This window comes from Hemiscyllium ocellatum, chromosome 19 (genome assembly GCF_020745735.1).
Source record: "Hemiscyllium ocellatum isolate sHemOce1 chromosome 19, sHemOce1.pat.X.cur, whole genome shotgun sequence".
Lineage (NCBI taxonomy): Eukaryota > Metazoa > Chordata > Chondrichthyes > Orectolobiformes > Hemiscylliidae > Hemiscyllium > Hemiscyllium ocellatum.
In genome coordinates, this window is record NC_083419.1 from 31548839 (window position 1) to 31569065 (window position 20227).

Consider the following 20227-nt stretch of genomic DNA (forward strand, 5'->3'; position numbering starts at 1 on the left):
GTGGAGAGATAAGTGAGGGGGTGGCAGCTTTGACAAAGGGTCAGTTAGACACAAAACGTCAGCTCTTTTCTCTCCTTACAGATGCTGCTAGACCTGCTGAGATTTTCCAGCATTTTCTCTTTTGGTAAATGAGAGGGGGTTGGGGCTGGGGGGTGGGGTGGGGGGTGAAAGGTAGCTGGGAGTGTGATAGGTAGATGGAGGTTGGGGTAATGGTGATAGGTAGGAGAGGAGGGTGGAGCAGATAGGTGGAAAGGAAGATCGACAGGTAGGACAGGTCATGATGGCAGGGCTGAGTTGGAAAGTTGTTCAGCCATTCTCACATTCTAATCATTTAATCTGAACTATCAACATCTTTTCTCCCACAACACTTTACACCCCACCACCATCCACCATGGGAGGGGTTAATTATATCCAAGGGAGGGATTAATTATATTCAAGGGGTCTGGGGGTAATTACTTTCAGGGAAGAGGTTAATTATACCCAACGGGGCTAGGGGTAATTATACTCAAGGGGACTGGAGGTAATTATACTCAGGGGAGGGGTTAATCATATCCAAGGGGCTGTAGGTAATTATACATTGTGTTTGGGGGTAATGATTGCAGGGAGTGGAGTAATTATACCTAGAGCAGCTGGGGCAGTTATACCCTGGGGGATTAATTTACCCTGGGGGTTAATTAACCCAGGGATGTGTGTGAGAGTAATTATACCCCTGGCATTAATTTACCATGGAGGGGTGGGTGTGGGGGTAATTATACCTGGGGGTTAATTTACCTGGGCAGTGTGGGGGTAATAATACACTGGGGGTTAATTTACCCGGGGAGGGGAATGAGTGGGTAATTATACCCTGAGTGTTAATTTACCTGGGGTGTGTGTGTGTGGGCGTAATTATACCCTGAGTGTTAATTTACCCGTAGGGGGGAGATAGTTATACCCCGAGTGTTAATTTACCTGGGGGGAGTGTGGGGGTAATTATACTCTGAGTGTTAATTTACCTGTGGGGGGTGTTGGGGGGTAATTATACCCTGAGTGTTAATTTACCTGGGGTTTGTGTGTAGGGGGCAACTATACCCTGAGTGTTAATTTACCTGGGGGCTGTGGGGGTAATTAAACCCTGAGTGTTAATTTACCCAGGGGTGTGTGTGGGGGGATGTAATTACACTTTGAGTGTTGATTTACCCAGGGGTGTGTGTGGAGGTAATTATACCCTGAATATTAATTTACCCAGGGGTGTGGGGGGGGGGGGGTTGTGGGATAATTATACCCTGAGTGTTAACTTACCTGGGGGATATGGAGGGTAATTATACCCTGAGTGCTAATTTACCCGGGGGGAGGGTGTGGGGGTAACTATACCCTGAGTGTTAATTTACCCAGGGGTGTGGGGGTAATTATACCCTGAGTGTTAATTTACACGGGGGTTGTGTGTATGGAGGGGGGAGGTTAAGTATACCCTGAGTGTTAATTTACCCGGAATGGTGTGGTGGTAATTATACCCTGAGTGTTAATTTCCTTGAGTTTTAATTTATCCGGGGGTGTGGGGGGGGGGTGTAACTATACCCTGAGTGTTAATTTACCCGGCGGGGGAGGTAATTATACCTTGAATGTTAATTTACACGAGGAGATTGTGGGGGTAATTATACCCTGATTGTTAATTTACCCGTGTGTGTATGGGGGGGGGGGGGGTAATTCTACCCTGAGTGTTAATTTACCTGGGGGCTGTGGGGGTAATTAAACCCTGAGTGTTAATTTACCCGGGCGTGTGTGTGGGGGGATGTAATTACACTTTGAGTGTTGATTTACCCAGGGGGTGTGGGGGGGGGAGTAATTATACATTTGAGTGTTAATTTTCCCTGGGGTGTGTGTTGGGTGGGGAGGTTAATTATATCCCGAGTGTTAATTTACCCGGGGGGATGTTTGGGGGTGTAATTATAACCTGTGTGTTAATTTCCACGATGCAGGGGGTGGGAGTAATTATACCCTGAGTGTCAATTTACCCGGGGGTGTGAGTGTATGGGGGTAATTATACCCCAAGTGTTAATTTACCAGGGGTGTGTGGGGGTAATTGTACCCTGAGTGTTAATTTACCTGTGGGGGGTGTGGGGGATAATTATACCCTGTGCGTTAATTAACCCAGGGGTGTGGGGGTAATTATACCCTGAGTGTTAATTTACACGGTGTGTGTGTGGGGGGGGGGCTAAGTATACCCTGAGTGTTAATTTACCCAGGGTGGTGTGGGGGTAATTATACCCTGAGTGTTAATTTCCCTGAGTTTTAATTTATCTGGGGGTGTGTGGGGGGTAACTATACCCTGAGTGTCAATTTACCCGGGGGGAGAGGTAATTATACCTTGAATGTTAATTTACACGAGGGGATTGTGGGGGTAATTATACCCTGATTGTTAATTTACCCGTGTGTGTATGGGGGGGTAATTCTACCCTGAGTGTTAATTTACCCAGGGGCTGTGGGGGTAATTAACCCCTGAGTGTTAATTTACCCAAGGGTGTGTGTGGGGTGGGGATGTAATTACACCTTGAGTGTTGATTTACCCAGGGGGTGTGGGGGTAACCATACCTTGAGTGTTAATTTACCCGGGGGGGGGGGGGTTGTGGGGGGGAGTACTTATACCTTGAGTGTTAATTTACCCAGGGGTGTTTGTGGTGGTGGAGGGTAATTATACCTTGAGTGTAAATTTTCCCTGGGGTGTGTGTCGGGGGTGGGGGGGGTTAATTGTATCCTGAGTGTTAATTTACCCTGGGGTGTGGGGGTAATTATACCCTGAGTGTTAATTTACCCGGAGGGGAGTGGGGGAGTAATTATACCCTGAGTGTTAATTTACTCAGGGGTGTGTGTCGGGGGGGGTTAATTATATCCTGAAAGTTAAATTTCCCGGGGGGGGTGTTGGTGGGGGGTGGGTAATTATACCCGGAGTGTTAATTTACCTGGGGATGTGTGGGGGGGTAATTATACACTCAGTGTTAATTTACCCGGGTGGGATGGGGGGGGGAGTAATTATATCCTGAGTGTTAATTTACCCAGGGGTGTGTGTATGGGTGGGTGGGGGTAATTATACCTTGAGTGTTAATTTACCTGGGGGTGTGGGGGGGTAATTATACCCTGAGTGTAAATTTACCCAAGTTGTGTGTGTGGATGGGGGGTAATTATACCCTGCGTGTTAATTTACCCAGGAGGTGTGTGTGTGGGGGGGATAAGTATACTCTGAGTGTTAATTTACCCAGTGGAGTGTGGGGGTAATTATACCCTGAGTGTTAATTTACCCAGGGGGCATGTGGGTGGGTAATTATACACTGAGTGTTAATTTACCCGGGTGGGGTGAGGGGTAATAATATCCTGAGTGTTAATTTCCCTGAGTTTTAATTTATCCGGGGGTGTGTGTGGGGTAACTATACCCTGAGTGTTAATTTACCCGGGGGAGAGGTAATTATACCTTGAATGTTAATTTACATGAGGGGATTGTGGGGGTAATTATACACTGATTGTTAATTTACCCGTGTGTGTGTGGGGGGGGCGAAATTATACCCTGAGTGTTAATTTACCCGGGGGGGGGTGTTGGAGGGGGGGTAATTATACCCAGAGTGTTAATTTAACCAGGGGTGGGTGGGGGGGTAATTATACACCGAGTGTTAATTTACCCAGGGGTTGAGGGGTAATTATACCCTGAGTGTTAATTTACTCGGGAGGTGTGGGGTAATTATACCCTCAGTGTTAATTCACCCGGGGGGGTGGGTGTAATTATACCCTAAGTGTTAATTTACCCGGGGGGGTTGTGGGGTAATTATACCCGGAGTGTTAATTTACCCGGAGGCAGGGGGGTAATTATATCCTGAGTGTTAATTTACCCGGGTGTGTGTATGTGTGTGGGTGGGGTAATTATACCCTGAGTGGTAATTTTCCCGGGGGTGGGATGTGGGGTAATTATGCCCTGAGTGTTAATTTACACGGGGTGGGGGGGGGGGGGTGGGGGTGCAGGGTAATTATACCCTGAGTGATAATTTACCGGGGGGGTGTGGGGTAATTGTACCCTGAGTGTTAATTTACCCGGGGGGGGGTAATTATACCCTGAGTGTTAATTTACCCAGGGGGGTGTGGTGGGTAATTATACTGAGTGTTAATTTACCCAGGTGGGATGGGTGTAATTATACCCTAAGTGTTAATTTACCCGGGGGGGTGTGGGGTAATTATACCCGGAGTGTTAATTTACCCAGGGGTGTGTGTGTGTGGCGGGGGGGGGGGTAATTATACCCTGACTGTTCATTTACCCGGGGGGTGTTTGGGGGGGGATAAGTATACCCTGAGTGTTAATTCACCCAGGGATGTGTGTGTGTGGGGGTAATTATACCCTGAGTGTTAATTTACCCAGAGGCTGGGGGGGATAATTATATCCTGAGTATTAATTTACCGGGGGTGTGTGTGTGTGGGTGGGGTAATTATGCCCTGAGTGGTAATTTTCCGGGGGACGGGATGTGGGGTAATTATATCCTGAGTGAAAATTTACCCAGAGGGTGGGTGTGGGGTAATTATACCCTGAGTGTTAATTTACCCGGGGGGGGTAATTATACCCTGAGTGTTAATTTACCCGGGGGGATGTGTGGAGTAATTATACCCTGAGTGTTAATTTACCCAGGGAGGTGTGGGGTAATTATACCCTGAGTGTTAATTTACCCGGAGGCTGGAGGGGTAATTATACCCTGAGTGTTAATTTACCCGGGGGGGGGGCTGTGGGTGGGGCAATTATACACTGAGTGGTAATTTTCCCGGGGGTGGGATCTGGGGTAATTATATCCTGAGTGCAAATTTACCAGAGGGTGGGTGTGGGGTAATTATAACCTGAGTGTTAATTTACCCGGGGTGGGTGGGGTGCGGGGTAATTATACCCTAAGTGTTAATTTCCCAGGGGGGGTAATTATACCCTGAGTGTTAATTTACCTGGGGGTGTGTGGGGTAATTATACCCAGAGTGTTAATTTACCCGGAGGCTGGGGGGTAATAATATCCTGAGTGTTAATTTACCCGGGTATGTGTGTGTGTGGGTGGGGTAATTATACCCTGAGTGGTAATTTTCCCAGGGGCGGGATGGGGGGTAATTATACACTGAGTGTTAATTTACACGGGGTGGGGGGGATGCAGGGTAATTATATCCTGAGTGATAATTTACCGGGGGGGGGTGCGGGGTAATTATACCCTGAGTGTTAATTTACCCGGGGGGGTAATTATACCTTGAGTGTTAATTTACCCAGGGGTGTGTGTGGGGTAATTATACACTGAGTGTTAATTTACCCGGGTGGGGTAACTATATCCTGAGTGATAATTTACCCGGGGTGTGTGTGTGTGTGGCGGGGGGGTAATTATACCCTGACTGTTAATTTAACCGGGGGTGTTTGGGGAGGGGGGTAAGTATACCCTGAGTGTTAATTTACCCAGGGATGTGTGGGGGGTTAATTATACACTGAGTGTTAATTTACTCAGGGATATGTGTCGGGGGGGGTTAATTATATCCTGAATGTTAAATTTCCTGGGGGGGTGGGTAATTATACCCTGAGTGTTAATTTACCCGGGTGTGTGTGTGTGTGTGGGGTAATTATATCCTGAGTGGTAATTTTCCCGGGGGGGGGGGAGGGGTGTGTGGGGGGTGACAGTCATTGCCGATGGGGAGGGTGTGTCAGGATCACCCCCCCCCCCCGGGTGCTGTGACCTGACCTCTCGCCGCCCCGCTGTCGCTGTCATGGCGGCCCCAGCCCGAGCCCTGTCCATGTCCCCGGCCCCGGCCCCGGGCCGCTGTGTCGCTGCCGGAGCAGAGACGGAGGATTCCGACGATGGCTGGTACCTGGGCTGTGACACCTACGATGACATCCAGGCAATGGTGAGACTCACAAAACACCGAACCGAAGGGAAGGAATTACCGCCAAACACTCACCGGCGGGGGGGAGAGGAGAGTGGGAAATACCCCTCACCCAGAGAGAGGGGAAAATACCCCTCACCCAGAGAGAGGGGAAAATACCCCTCACCCAGAGAGAGGGGAAAATACCCCAACCAGAGAGAGGGGAAAATACCCCTCACCCAGAGAGAGGGGAAAATACCCCAACCAGAGAGAGGGGAAAATACCCCTCACCCAGAGAGAGGGGAAAATACCCCTCACCCAGAGAGAGGGGAAAATACCCCTCACCCAGAGAGAGGGGAAAATACCCCAACCAGAGAGAGGGGAAAATACCCCTCACCCAGAGAGAGGGGAAAATACCCCTCACCCAGAGAGAGGGGAAAATACCCCTCACCCAGAGAGAGGGGAAAATACCCCAACCAGAGAGAGGGGAAAATACCCCTCACCCAGAGAGAGGGGAAAATACCCCAACCAGAGAGAGGGGAAAATACCCCTCACCCAGAGAGAGGGGAAAATACCCCAACCAGAGAGAGGGGAAAATACCCCTCACCCAGAGAGAGGGGAAAATACCCCTCACCCAGAGAGAGGGGAAAATACCCCTCACCCAGAGAGAGGGGAACCCCAACCAGAGAGAGGGGAAAATACCCCAACCAGAGAGAGGGGAAAATACCCATACTCCCCACCCAGAGTACAATGGAGACCAAAGCTATTATCTTCAACCTAACATTAGCACTACGACTGTGCCACTGACTGTATTGCATCTTCAGGGACACTCAGGCAGAACCATACATTGTGAAATCTTGTCATTCTGGTCAATTCAGGTCTGAACTTCAAATGTCACATCTTTCCTGTTACCAAGGCTGCTGATGCACATCACAATATTGCCTGTGTCAGTCCTTCTGCTAGAACCTTTAATCATGATCTGGTGGGAAGCTAGGGAAGTCTTTGCTGGGCCCCTTGCTGAGGTAGTATCATCAATAGTCACCGGCGAGGTACCAGAAGACTGGAGGTTGGCTAACGTGGTACCATTATTCAAGAAAGTTGGTAAGGACGAGCCAGGGATCTATAGACCAGTGAGCCTGACGTCGGTGGTGTGCAAGTTGTTGGAGGGAATCCTGAGGGACAGGATTTACACATATTTGGAAAGGCAAGGACTGATTAGGGACAGTCAACATGGCTTTGTGCATGGGAAATCATGTCTCACAAACCTGATTGCGTTTTTTTGAAAAAGGTACAGAGGATTGATGAGGGCAGAGTAAAGCGTTTGACAAGGTTCCCCATGGGCGACTGATTAGCAAAGTTAGATTCATGGAACACAGTGAACTAGCCATTTGGATATAAAACTGGCTGGAAGGTAGAAGACTGAAGAAGGAAGGTGGTGGTGGAGGGTTGTTTTTCAGACTGAAGGCCTGTGACCAGTGGAGTGCCACAAGGATGGGTGCTGGGTACTTTTTATCATTTATATAAATGATTTGGATGTGAACAAAGGAGGTATAGTTAGTAACTTTGCAGATGACACCAAGATTACCTCAGATTACAATGGGATCTTGATCAGATGAGCCAATGAGCTGAGGAGTAGCAGATGAAGTTTAATTCAGATAAATGTGAGGTGCTGCGTTTTGGGAAAGCAAATCTTAGCAGGACTTATACACTTAATGGTAAAGTCCTAGGGAATGTTGCTAAACAAAGAGACCTTGGAATGCAGGTTCATAACTCCTTGAGAGTCGCAGGTAGATAGGATAGTGAAGAAGGCGTTTGGTATGCTTTCCTTTATTGGTCAGAGCATTGAGTACAGGAGTTGGGAGGTCTTTTGGCGACTGTACAGGACGCTGGTTAGGCCACTTCTGGATCACTGCATGCAGTTCTGATCTCCTTCCTTTCAGAAGGATGTTGTGAAACTTGAAAGGGTTCAGAAAAGTTTTACAAGGATGTTGCAAGGGTTGGATGATTTGAGCAACAGGGAGAGGCTGAATAGACTGGGGCTATTTTCCCTGGAGCTTTGGAGGCTGAGAGGTGACCTCAGAGTTTTATAAAACCATGAGGGTCATGGATAGGATAAATAGACAAAGTCTTTTTCCTGGAGTGGGGGAGTCCAGAACTAGGGGCTGTAGGTTTGGGATGAGAAGGGAAAGGTATAAAAGGGACCTGAGGGGCAATGTTTTGATGTAGAGGGTGGTGCATGTATGGATTGAGCTGACAGAGAAAGTGGTGGATGCTGGTACACTTGCATTATTTAAAAGGTAAATGAATAGGAAGGATTAGATGGATATGGGCCAAGTGCTGGCAAATGGGACTAGCTTAGGTTGGGATATCTGGTTGGCATGGATGAGTTGGACCGAAGGTTCTATTTCCATGCTATACATATCTATGACGTTCTAAATGCATGCAGTTTTGATTTGCTAGCCTTCCATCCTCCAAAATCTATGAAGTCCAACTTTGCCATAAAGTGTATTTAAGTATTATGAATAGCATTAGAAGTGGAATTCACTGTTTCACAGAGCTTGGTTCCAACAGATGGCAGTGAAGTACAGAAAAAAAGGCAACTTGAGTTTGTATAGTTAGGGCATGGAAAATTTTTATGTAAATATTGATTAAACATATATATTATGAATTTGACTTTAACTGCTCAGATGGTTAATTTATTGATGCAAATTGGGTGTGCATGTTTTTGAAATTATGCAAAACCGAAAACCTTCAGTTTTTTTTATATGTTAGTGCTGTTGTTTTACATTGAATTCAAGCATTAAAGCTTTGGGCATTTAAAATTTTCAATATTAAAATAGTGTTAAGGAACCAGGATTCATTCCTTTTTAGAATGTAAGCATTTTGGTATACTGTATTTTAGGTTATTCATTTTATACTTGTAAAAGTACATAATTAAGGTTTACTTAAATTCAAGGGCAAAGGGCAATCATTTGAATCAATGTTGATGGTATGTGTGTGTGGCTACTGAGTTTTCTCATTCTTCAAATGGGGACAATCTATGTGCAGAGCTTAATAATTTGTCTATACGATAAAATCTAAATGCAGTCAGGCAGGTAAAGGAGCTTCATAGCCCTTTGCATGTATATCTTAATTTAGTTTTTAACTTTATGCAAATTTAGCTCGTTCAAATGTTTTGCTTTGGATATTAACAAGAATTATATATTTTACAAACCTTGTCCAGTATACCGAGTGTACTTTTGTCCAAAATTTATCGAGTTTGGAACTTGGCACAAATTTTGCTTACCTACTGAACCATCAATATTTTTCCATCCTTGTCCTGCCCTATGGCAGTCCTTGCACTTGAAGAGTTCTGTACTCAACAGCAAATGGTCAATAACTCTAAACTAGCCAGTTGGTTAGCACAACAACTAATTGGAGCCAATAAAAGAATGTTGTAAAAACTAAGGTTAACATTGTAGGAACTAGAGTTAAACTGGATTTTTGGGCCTTCCTGGGGCTTGCTTATTTGTTTTTGATTGCTACCTTTCCTTACTCACTAACGCTTTAATCATGTTAGCTGTTGTCACATAGTAACAGTTGAAAAGGGTGGCACTGGAAAAGCACAGCAGGCCGGCAGCATCCGAGGAGCAGGAAAATCGACATTTCAGGCATAAGCCCTACTAGGAATGTGACAATACCTTCAGTGTTTTTTGGTGATATGAGATAATTGGATTCTTGCTGAAAAGCAATTAGAAGAATCAAACCACATGATCAGTAATTGTCACCTTTCTATTTTACACTGAAAAATAGAAAATAGGATCATGAGGAGGCCTTTTGACCCTTCAACCTTGTTTCACTGTTCATGACTGATTATCCAACTCAGTCCCAGATCCGACCTCACCCCCACCTCCCCGCCCCATAGTCTTTGTGGTCCCTTTAATCCAAAGAACTATACCTAACTCCTTGAAAATATAGATGGGGACCAAGTACAGTACTCCAGTAACCACTGTCTGCCACTTGGGATTGGAGATGGGGAGGACCCATTTATTTCTACTCTTTATTTCTAGTCTGCTAACTGTCGCTGTCACTACCCCAATCACATATACATTAATTTTACATGTTGATTTTATGTTGGTCCTTATTGAAAGCTTTCACATTCACTGGCCCCCACTTGTCGATTCTACTAACCATATTCTTAAAAAAATTCCAGATTTGTCAAGCATGATTTCCCTTTCGTAAATCCATGCTGACTTTCATTGTTTTCCAAGTCCTCTGTTATTTAATATTACATAATGGACTCTAGCATCTCCCCCCCCCCCCCCCCCCCCTGCCGCCGCCCCCCCCCCCCCCAACCGATGTCAGGTTAACCACTGTATAATTTTTTGTTTTCTCTCCCACTTTTTAAAAGATGAGAGGTTATATTAACTATCCTCCAATCCAAAGGAACTGTTCAGCCTTTGTAGAATTTTGAAAGACGCTTAGCAAGGCACCTACTGTTTCTGAGGACACTTCCTTTAATATGCTGGGATGTAGATTATCGGGCCCTGGGGACTTATCATTCTTTAATCCCATCAATTGCCCAAATCTGTTTCCTTACTAATATTGATTTCCTTCAGTTCCTCCCTCTAACTAGATGCTGTGTCCAGTAATATTTTTAGGACTTTGTGACGTCCTTTGAGAGAGAGAATATCTGGCACACGAGGATTGCTTTAGTGTTATACACTTCACACTATCTAAATTGGCACAAGGCAATAGTCACAAGTAAACAGCAAGTTTTTTTTCCCCAAATTAGCTGACAACACTTCATAATAATCACAGTAATTGGCATTACCTCAGTGATTCCAGTTTTTCCTGTCTTCCAGTTAACTGAGTATTCCTTTGTTGATGGGATTTAATTCATTCTCTTCCTTTCACAATCTCCCTTGCTTTCTCCCTTTTCTGCTGCTGGCTTCTCTCCATCTCCCCTTTACAGTGACTTCCTTCATTGCTCTCCATCTAGTCTCTGTTTCGGTCACTCTCCCATACCTCCCTTGCAAACACTCAATTCTCTCCCCTGCCCCTTTGCAACTATGTGCTTCCCTCCCCTCCCTTTGCAGCCCCTTACTTCTGAAATGCTCCCACCCACTCTTTGTTCCACCCAAAATTTGCATCCACTGGCTAATGCCTCAATTTCATCAATTGCAGGCTTCTCCCACCATTTCTGGTCTTGCACAACAGACCAGCTGGGTCCCACTGCACCCACATCCAAATCCATCATCAAAAGACAGGAACGAAGCAGCATGTGACAGGAGAGAAACAGCCTCTTTTAAAAGTTCTCAGTTCTAAGTACAAGCTTGGCATCTTCTTAATTGGTCATGATATGTACGAATGATTTAGATGAGGGAACTAAAGCGTAACTTCTCCAAATTTGCAGATGACATAAAGCTAATTGGGAGGGTAAATTATGATGAGGATGCAGAGATGCTTCAGTATGATTTACACCAATTGAGTGAGTGAATGCAGTGTATTGTGGATAAATGTGAGGTTTTCCAAATTGGTAACCAAAACAGGAAAGCAGACTATTATCTGAATGGCAATAGATTGGGAATGGGAAAGGGAAAGGAGCAACAAAACCTGGGTGTCTTTGTACACCAGTCAGTGAAATTAAGTATTGAGGGCAGCATGCGGTGAATAATGCATAAATGTATTGGCATTTGTAGCGAGAGGATTGGAGTACAGGAGAGGGGTGTCTTGCTGCTATTGAACAGGACATTGATACCACACCTGGAATATTGTGTGTGGTTTTGATCACTGTATCTGAGAAAGGTTGTTCGGCTATGAAGGGAGTGCAAATAAAGTTTATCAGACAGATTCCTGGGACAGTAGAATTGACATATGAAGAGAAACTGCATAGGTTAGGACGATATTCACCAGAGTTGAGAAGAATAAGAGGAGGAAGCTCAAAGAAGCCTATAAAGTCCCAGCAGAACTGGACAGGATGAATGCAGGAAGGATGTTATTGGTGACCAGGGATCACAGTCTAAGGATTTGGGAAGGGCCATTTAGGACTGAAAAGAGGAGAAGTTTCTTCATCCAGAGAATGGGGAACCTGTGGAATTCTCTGCCACAGAAAAGCATTTGAGGCCACATTATTCAGTATTTTCAAGAAAGAATTTGATATAATTATTTGGGCTAAAGGAATCAAAAGATATGAACAGAAAGTGGAAAAGTGGTACTGAGTTGGATGATCGATCTTGATCATATTGAATGGCAGAGCCAATTGGCCTGCTCCTATTTTCTTTGTTTCTGTGTAATCGAAGGGTGGCAATTATTAAAGATATTGTTGAATTCATCTGGAAAAAGAAATTATTTCTGAGAGTAATCGATTTAAGTGTGCTCAAGGCAGAGATAGATCTTTAATTAGTAAAGGAATCAAAGCAACTAGAAGATTACAGGGAAAAGGCAGGAGAGTAGAGGTGAGGATTACAAGATCAGCCATAACTATATTGAATGGCGGAGTAGGCTCGAAGGGTTGAATGGCCGACTCCTCATACTTTCTGTGTTTCTGAAGTGACAATCTCTAATACTTCACATTTGCAAAACTGAATAATGAACGTGTGCATTAAAAATTCTTAAGGAGATTTCTCTGGTTTTGTTGGCTGAATCGACATTCACAGGAGCTGTACATATCAGCAGGATGGTGCATGTTTGATCCTGAGTCTACACTAAGGGCAATGAAATTTTGCATGTCAGTGTCAGGGAGAGGAATCAACAAGAATTCTTAGGATCAATCACCATTGCTAGGAAATACACTTATATGGAGATCAGGGTGAGATCTAAATCTAGCTTGGTTATGGGCTCAACCTGGTTGATTGTCTGACTTTCTGTCAGCACTTACTATCTTAGTACGCATAAAGAATGGCTATTTGGACAAGGTATTTGAGGACTCCCACTGTGCTGGACCATGTACCAGTAAGAATCAAGCTTTCAAGACATAAGAAAATTAATGGTAAAAAGGGGACAAGATCAATGTAACTTAAATATTTTATTACACATACACCCCCTCACAGACTTAAGACACTCTGCACTCACTTTGTACTTGCAGAGTTACGTTGCACTTTGCTCAAAAACTGCATACATTCACGTGGAATTCTGAGCTCAAAAACTGCATGAATTTATGTAAAACTCTGTTATCTCACTTTTTAGATTAGAATCAATTTAAACATCAGGTCATAGACAGAGAACACAGAGGGCTAACACCTTCAACATATTGTCTAACTATCACCATTGTTAACAGCCAACCCGAGAATGCAACTTTAGAAAAATGATTTTGTGATTTACACATGAAAGGAGTGAAACTATCACTGTATTCTAACGGATGAAAGGCTTAACAGACAATCAATTTTTCAATGTATAATTTCAGTTACATCACAATGCAAATTTTTGCAAGAAATTTTGTATTTCGATCGAGCCCTCCACTATCACCTGATGAAGGAGCGTTGCTCCAAAAGCTAGCGTGCTTCCAATTAAACCTGTTGGATTATAACCTGATGTTGTGTGATTTTTAACATTTTATTTTAAGTTTTGGAGGTGACCAGTTATTTGAAATCATCGTTTGGTTTTGTTGTCTGCTTAGTGAATGGATAACAAGGTTCATGGTGGACTAGTTAGTAAAGTTAGATCACATGGGATTCAGGGTGAACTTGCCAATTGGAGACAAAATTGATGGTGAATGGTTGTTTTTCAGACTGGAGATCTGTGACCAGCAGTGCTCCACAGGAATTGGTGTTGGGTCCACTTTTGTTAGTCATTTATAGAAATGATTTAGATGAGAATATAGAAGGCCTGGTTTGTACATTTGAGGATGACACCAAATTGGTGGCGTAGTGGACAATAAAAGTTATCTAAGATTCCAAACAAAACTTGGTAATTGGGTCAATATGCTGTAGAGTAGCAGGTGGAGTTTAATTTGGGTAATTGTGGGGTTTTACATTTTGATAAAACAAACAAGGGCAGGATTTGTACAATTAAAAGTAATGCCTTGGGTAGTGTTAGAGAACAGAGACCTAGGGGTTCAGGTGCATAACTCTTTGAAGTTTGCCTCACATATAGGTAAGGTGGTTAAGAGGACAATTAGCACACCTACATTCATTGCACAGACCTTTTGAGTGTAGGAGTTGGGATGTTGTGTTGAGGTTATACAAGATGTTGGTGAGGCCTCTACTGGAGTACCGTGTCTAGTTCTGGTCACCCTATTATAGATAGGATAAGTTGGCTGAGGGCTGGGAAGAGATTTACCAGGACCTTGCCAGGAATGGAGCGTTTGAGTTGTGAGAAGAGGCTGGATAGTCTGCGACATTTTTCACGCGTGTAGAAGGGTGAGAGATGACATTGTCAAGTTTTATAAAATCATGAGGGTTATAGATAAGGTGAATGGTAGATGTCTTTTCCTTAGGGTGGGGGATTTCGAGACTAGGGGATATATTTTTAATGTGAGAGGAGAGAGATTTAAAAAAGACATGGGGGGCAGTTTTTTTTACAAAGAGTGGTTTGCGGGTGGCATGAACTTCCAGAGGAAGTGGTGGATGCGGGTAGATTAACAACGTTTAAAAAACACTTGGATAAATATATGAATAAGAAATATTTGAAGGGTTATGAGCCAAGTACAAGCAGGTGGGACTAGTTTGGGATTATGGTCAGCAAAGACTGATTGGACCAAAGGATCTGTTTCTGTGCTCTATGATTCTATGATGCTATGACTCATTGTATGATAAACAAACTGCTTTAATAGCTGCTTGTTCAAATTTACAGTTGGGATGAATGAATTTTTTGTCAGTGCAGATTTTTTTTAATCAAATAAGTTTACTGACTGCACTTTTAGTCCATGTTGTTCAAGGACCTTAAATGTTAATGCTTGTTTTAATTCCTGCCCACTGGTTGACTGACTTTGCATATCAATCTTATGGTTTATATTTCTATAACTGCGAGGTTCCAATCTGAATCTCTGGCACCTGTAAAAAAAACCTTCAGTGCTCACTCTGCTGAATCAAGCTTCCTTTCACAAGCAACAAACTTGTAGGTCCAAAGACAATCAATAGGGCTACATATCTCTTGCTGGAGAAGGGAGCCAGATTTAGGCTAGTAACAGCCAATGCTGGCTAACAGATATTGGTAACTCCTGTCTAAATTAACATGTTTCAAAAATAAAAGCATCATATTTTAAATTCCACCTTTAAATGTAGCTTTGTTACTTATTAGAACTGTTAATCTGCAGTTTTTTTAAGATCTTGTTTGCAGTAATAATGGGAGAAAAGTTCCAGATGGGAGAGTTATATTTGCAAATTATAATGTAAATGTCATTTGTAATTTTACAAGTATATGTATGTCTCAACCTTTAGCATTGTAAGGGATTTATTTTGCATATACAATAGTACACGTAGTTCACTTTCTGCTACTCAATGAGCTGGCAAATTAGACTAACCGTACTAGCTTTATATTTCCTTGATGTCCTTGGCATCTGAAAGAAAGGTCTATTGCAGCTACATGTTTGTAGTCAACCATTGTACCCGAGTATAGTAGTTAAGATCAGAACCTCTTGATAATTTACCTCTTAGAATTTTGGAAAGCATTATTTGATGGACTTGAATGCTTTAGGCCTATTTTGTAAGTAGCTTTAAAAAGAACACCTCCAGTTGTTTACTTAATTATGTACACTTTGTTCATAATTATGCAAAATTAATCTTAACATGTCAAGTACCAACAAATCTTATGAATAATTGTCTGTGTTTTATCATCTAGTTTATAGTACATTATTGCTATATTTGCACATCTTCAAAGTTGAGTCATTTTAGTGGCATGTACAATTTTTTAAAACTCATCATCCTCATTTGTAGATACATTTTCATCTTGTTTTGTTTATGTAGTCATTCCAAATTTTTGAAAGAAAATGCAAGAAGCCTAATCCTTGTATTAAATGTAATCTCTTTAGTGACAACAATAGTAGTAATTTGCCTTTTCGGCTGCAAATGTAATTGTTTTAGTTTTTGTAAGTAGTACAACATTTGCTGGCTTTTCCCATGATTTTCCAAGCAAGATTTTAGGTTTAAGTTATATAGAGAAAATCAACTCCATTAGATTGTGTTTGACAGCATTCCAAAATTCTCAGATATTGCTCAGAAATTCCAGTGGTTGGATAGCTGTTTCTCTGTTGTAGACTGGAGTTGTGCATTGGGACCTTCTGGAATTTTTGACACAGCTGACCGAGGAAATTGCCTGGGAATTGAAACTTCTGTTGGGCAATTCCCATTGATGCAGAATCTTCTGATAAATCTCCTTAAGTTGGAGAATTCTGTGGATTCAGACTTGCATAAGCTTAGTCGTCAGCCAGGAAAAGTTGGAGGATTTAGTATCATTCCTGGGTAATTATTAAACTGGATTCCTGACCCACCATTGTCCCCTTGCCACTGTACCCTTCATTCAACCTGAACCTTCCTGAATCCAGATCCACCCTTCCCCTCCTCAGCCTTTCTCAACAGTTATCCACTTAGCTAGCGTCCTAACCCGCTGATCCACCTAGCACTCTAGTACCTTGTCCAACTGCCATCCTATCCCTCACTTACTTTAGATATGCCATTCCTCAGTCACAATGGCTTTGCACCTTCAAACAATTCCACTCCTGATATACAAAAGCAAATGTCATCTTGGCCTGCACTGAGTGTTTTACTTCCCTGTATCCTCCATATTCAGAATAGGCCAGATTCAGCATTCTGGCTGGAAGATTCATCAACAGGTAAGTGGGTAACCTTAAAAAGTTAAACCTGTTCCAACTGTAATCAGAATTACTGAGCCTTTGCAAGAGAGGCAATCATTTTGCACCATTCAGTAACCACTTTCACAGTTCAGCTCCTCCATAGCTTCGCTCTACATCACAATTACCGCAGTAATGTTTCCTTTTACCAAATTTGCATTGAACATTGCAGAACAACATTTTAGTGGCTCGATGGAAACAGTGTTGATATGGCTGGTGTCTCTCCAGCATTCTTTTGACTTGGTCCAAAATGTGAAATTAAAGCAATGCCTGGTAGTCACAGTCTTTGAAGATTAAATGTTTTGGCTTTCTTAAAATGAATCAGTTGCTTTTAATTTATAATTCTAATCGATTATATGACCATAAAGTATAGGAGCTGAAATAGGCCATTCAGCCATTCATTAAGGTCATGGGTGATCTGATATTTCTCAATTCTATTTTCCTTCCTTTTCACTATAACCCTTGATACCTTTATTGATTAAAAATCTATGTTAGCCTTGAATATACTGAATGACCCAGCCTTGACATCCCTCTGTGGTAAAGAATTTCACAGATCCAATCCCCTCTGAGAAGAGAAATTTCTCATCTCTGCCCTATTATTCTGAAATTATGCCCTCTGGTCCTACAGTCTTCCACAAGAGCAGATGCCCTTCTCGCATCTCCCCTGTCAAACATCTTAGGAATGTGTTTCACTAAGGTCGCCTGTTATCCTAAATTCCAATGATTGCAGTCCCAACTTACTCAACCTCTCCTCATAAAATAGTCCCTCATGCCTGGCATCAACCCAGTGAACCCTTTCTGGACAGCCTCCAATACCAGCATACCTTTCTTTTGATAAGCGGCACAAAACAGTTCACAGTGTGCCAGTTGTGGTCTGATTAGTCACTTATGTAGTTTTAGTAAAACCTCCTTAGTTTTATGCTCCATTCCCTTTGAAATAAAGACCAACATTTCATCTCCCTTCCCTATGAACTGCTGAACATGGATGACAGCTGTTTGTGATTCACGATGAAGACTCAAATTCTTCAGTACTTTCCTTCATGTTTCTTCAGTTAAATAATATTCACCTTTCCCTCATTATATTCCATTGCTAAACTTCTGCCCTTAATCCTGCTGAATTTTTCTATATCGCTCTGTAGACTCTGAGGCATCCTTATCACATGCCTTTCCACCTGTTTTTGTGTCATCTGCAAACTTGGCTTTATACATTTGCTTTGCTGTTCCAAATCTTTCATATATACTGTAAATAATTACAGCCCCAGCACTGGTCCCTATGGTACTCTACTAGTTACACATTGTCATCCTGAAAATACCCCTTTATCCCAACTCCCTCTTTTAATTATTAGACAATCCATTATAACATACCATCTCTAAAATTGTGACCTGCTATTAAGTAACCTAATGTGTATACCTCATCAAACAACTTCTGAAAATTCGGTTGTACCCACCGCTCTCCTTCATCTATCTTGCTTGTTACATCCTCTCCGAATTCTAATAAATTGGTTAGACGGATTTTCTCTTTATGAAGCCATACTGACTCTGCTTAACCATGTATTTCTAAATGCTCTGCTTTCAAATCCCCAATAAAGATGCAACATCGTTCCAGTAACAAGTTTTAAGCTAACTGGCTAATAATTTCCTGTTTTCCTTTTCTCCTCTTTTTACACAAAGGTTTTACATTGGCAGTTTTCCAGTACTCTAGGATTTTTCTAGAATCAAAGGATTCCTGGTAGATTACTGTTAGTGCATCCACTATCTCTGTAGCTACTACCTGTACTATCCTAGGATACATTCTATCAGAGTGAGAGAACTTTTGATTCATTAGCCCCATAGTTTCCCACACTTATTCCTAGTGATTAGTTCGATTGTTGATTTCTTCTCTTCTTTTTGCCCTTTGACTATTTTGTAATTTTGAAATGCTGTTAATGTCCTTTACTATGAAGACTAGTGCAAAGTATTTATTCTTTTCCTCTGTGTTATTTCCTGGCTCCACATTATTATTTTCCCAGCTTCATTCTCTGAGAGGCCTATATTCACTTCTGTCTTCATTTTTGAATATTGAAAAAAGCTCTTTCTATCTGTCTTGCTATCACTTGCCAGTTTGCCTTTTTTTGGTCTTTTTTTGTTGGTTTATAAAACTTTCCTTATCTTCTGACTTACCACGAATCTTTGCCATTTTTTTTCTTCTTTCAATTTGATGTTATCCTTAACCTCCCTGGTTATCTCATCACCCTTCCTAGAATCCTTCTTTACTGGAAGACAGCTTTGTTTTGACTATTTCTTTGTTAATATTCAGGCTTTTGGAGAGCATATAGTTTGGAATGGGACAGGATGATCTCTGTTTCTCTTGCTGCAGCTGATGGAGCAATATTTAATGTGTGGCACTGGTGCATCCAAGTGCAAACAATGGAGGGCATTATCTTCACATTGAATATCTGAGTGTGGGTACCAGAATTTATTAATCACCAATTCTGGTTTATAAGACAGTTGGATATTTAAAAGTGAAAGCAATGTCAGGTTTGTCAGTTATTCTGGATATTATGGACAGCTATGGACATAACATTACACTAACTGCAAAAAGGTGTGCTGGCTATGAAGGGAATGCACGAAGGTTAACAGACTCATTTCTGGGGTGGCAGAATCAATGGATTCACAACACAGTGATCTTAAAACACTCAGTGACCCTCAACTTTATTCAGTTGTTCCTCACCAGACACCACAAATGTGCTACTTGCAGTATGTCCCCAAAATAGCTGGGCAGTACGACTCTCTAATGAACAAACATTCATCCAACACTTATGGATCTATAACGGGGCCTCCACTTCCTTATCAGCATTTTGTTATTAAAGTAGTAGCACACTGCAACTCCTTTCACATCTACCTCAAAATAAGCTAATTGTGCTAATTTATTTATTTTAGGATCTGCTTTTTGTGCCTCAATTAGTGATGTCCTACCAAATTACTCCCTCTGAAGTATCTTAACCTTTCTATCCTTTTGTTTGTGGAGTCGTTTCAACCTTTATTTTAACTTAACCAGCATTCTGATTACCCCACAAGTAGGGAAAATACCCAGAATCTATTCCTGTAATTGTTCTGTTTCTTGAACCTCCTTTGAGCATTCCATAATTATGGACAAAGCTATGACCTTTAGTCCCTACAGATTACAACAGGATCTTGACCAGATGGGCCAATGGGCTGAGAAGTGGTAGATGGAGTTTAGTTTAGATAAATGCTTTGGGAAAGCAAATCTTAGCAGGACTTATACACTTAATGGGTAAGGTCCTAGTGAGTGTTGCTGAACAAAGAGACCTTGGAGTACAGGTTCATAGCTCCTTGAAAGTGGAGTTGCAAGTAGATAGGATAGTGAAGAAGGCATTTGGTCTGCCACTCCTTTATTGGTTACAGTATTGAGTACAGAGTTGGGAGGTCATTTGAGGCTGTACAGTACATTGGTTAGGCCACTGTTGGAATATTGTGTGCAATTCTGATCTCCTTCCTATTGGAAAGATGTTGTGAAACTTGAACAGTTTCAGAAAAGATTTACAAGGATGTTGCCAGGATTGGAGGATATGAGCTATAAGGAGAGACTGAATAGGCTAGGGCTGTTTTCCCTTTTAGCTTCGGAGG

At 42.4% G+C, this 20227-nt stretch overlaps 1 protein-coding gene across 1 annotated transcript in view; it reads left to right on the top strand.

Moving 5' to 3' along the window:
• Positions 1–5811: 5811 nt before the first annotated feature.
• The window catches only part of asz1 (ankyrin repeat, SAM and basic leucine zipper domain containing 1), a 77642-nt gene continuing 63226 nt past the window's right edge, over positions 5812–20227 (top strand). The window contains exon 1 of the mRNA XM_060840060.1: positions 5812–5874. Coding sequence (XP_060696043.1) covers positions 5872–5874 — 3 coding nt within the window. The 5' untranslated portion in view covers positions 5812–5871. The remainder of the gene's footprint in view (positions 5875–20227) is intronic.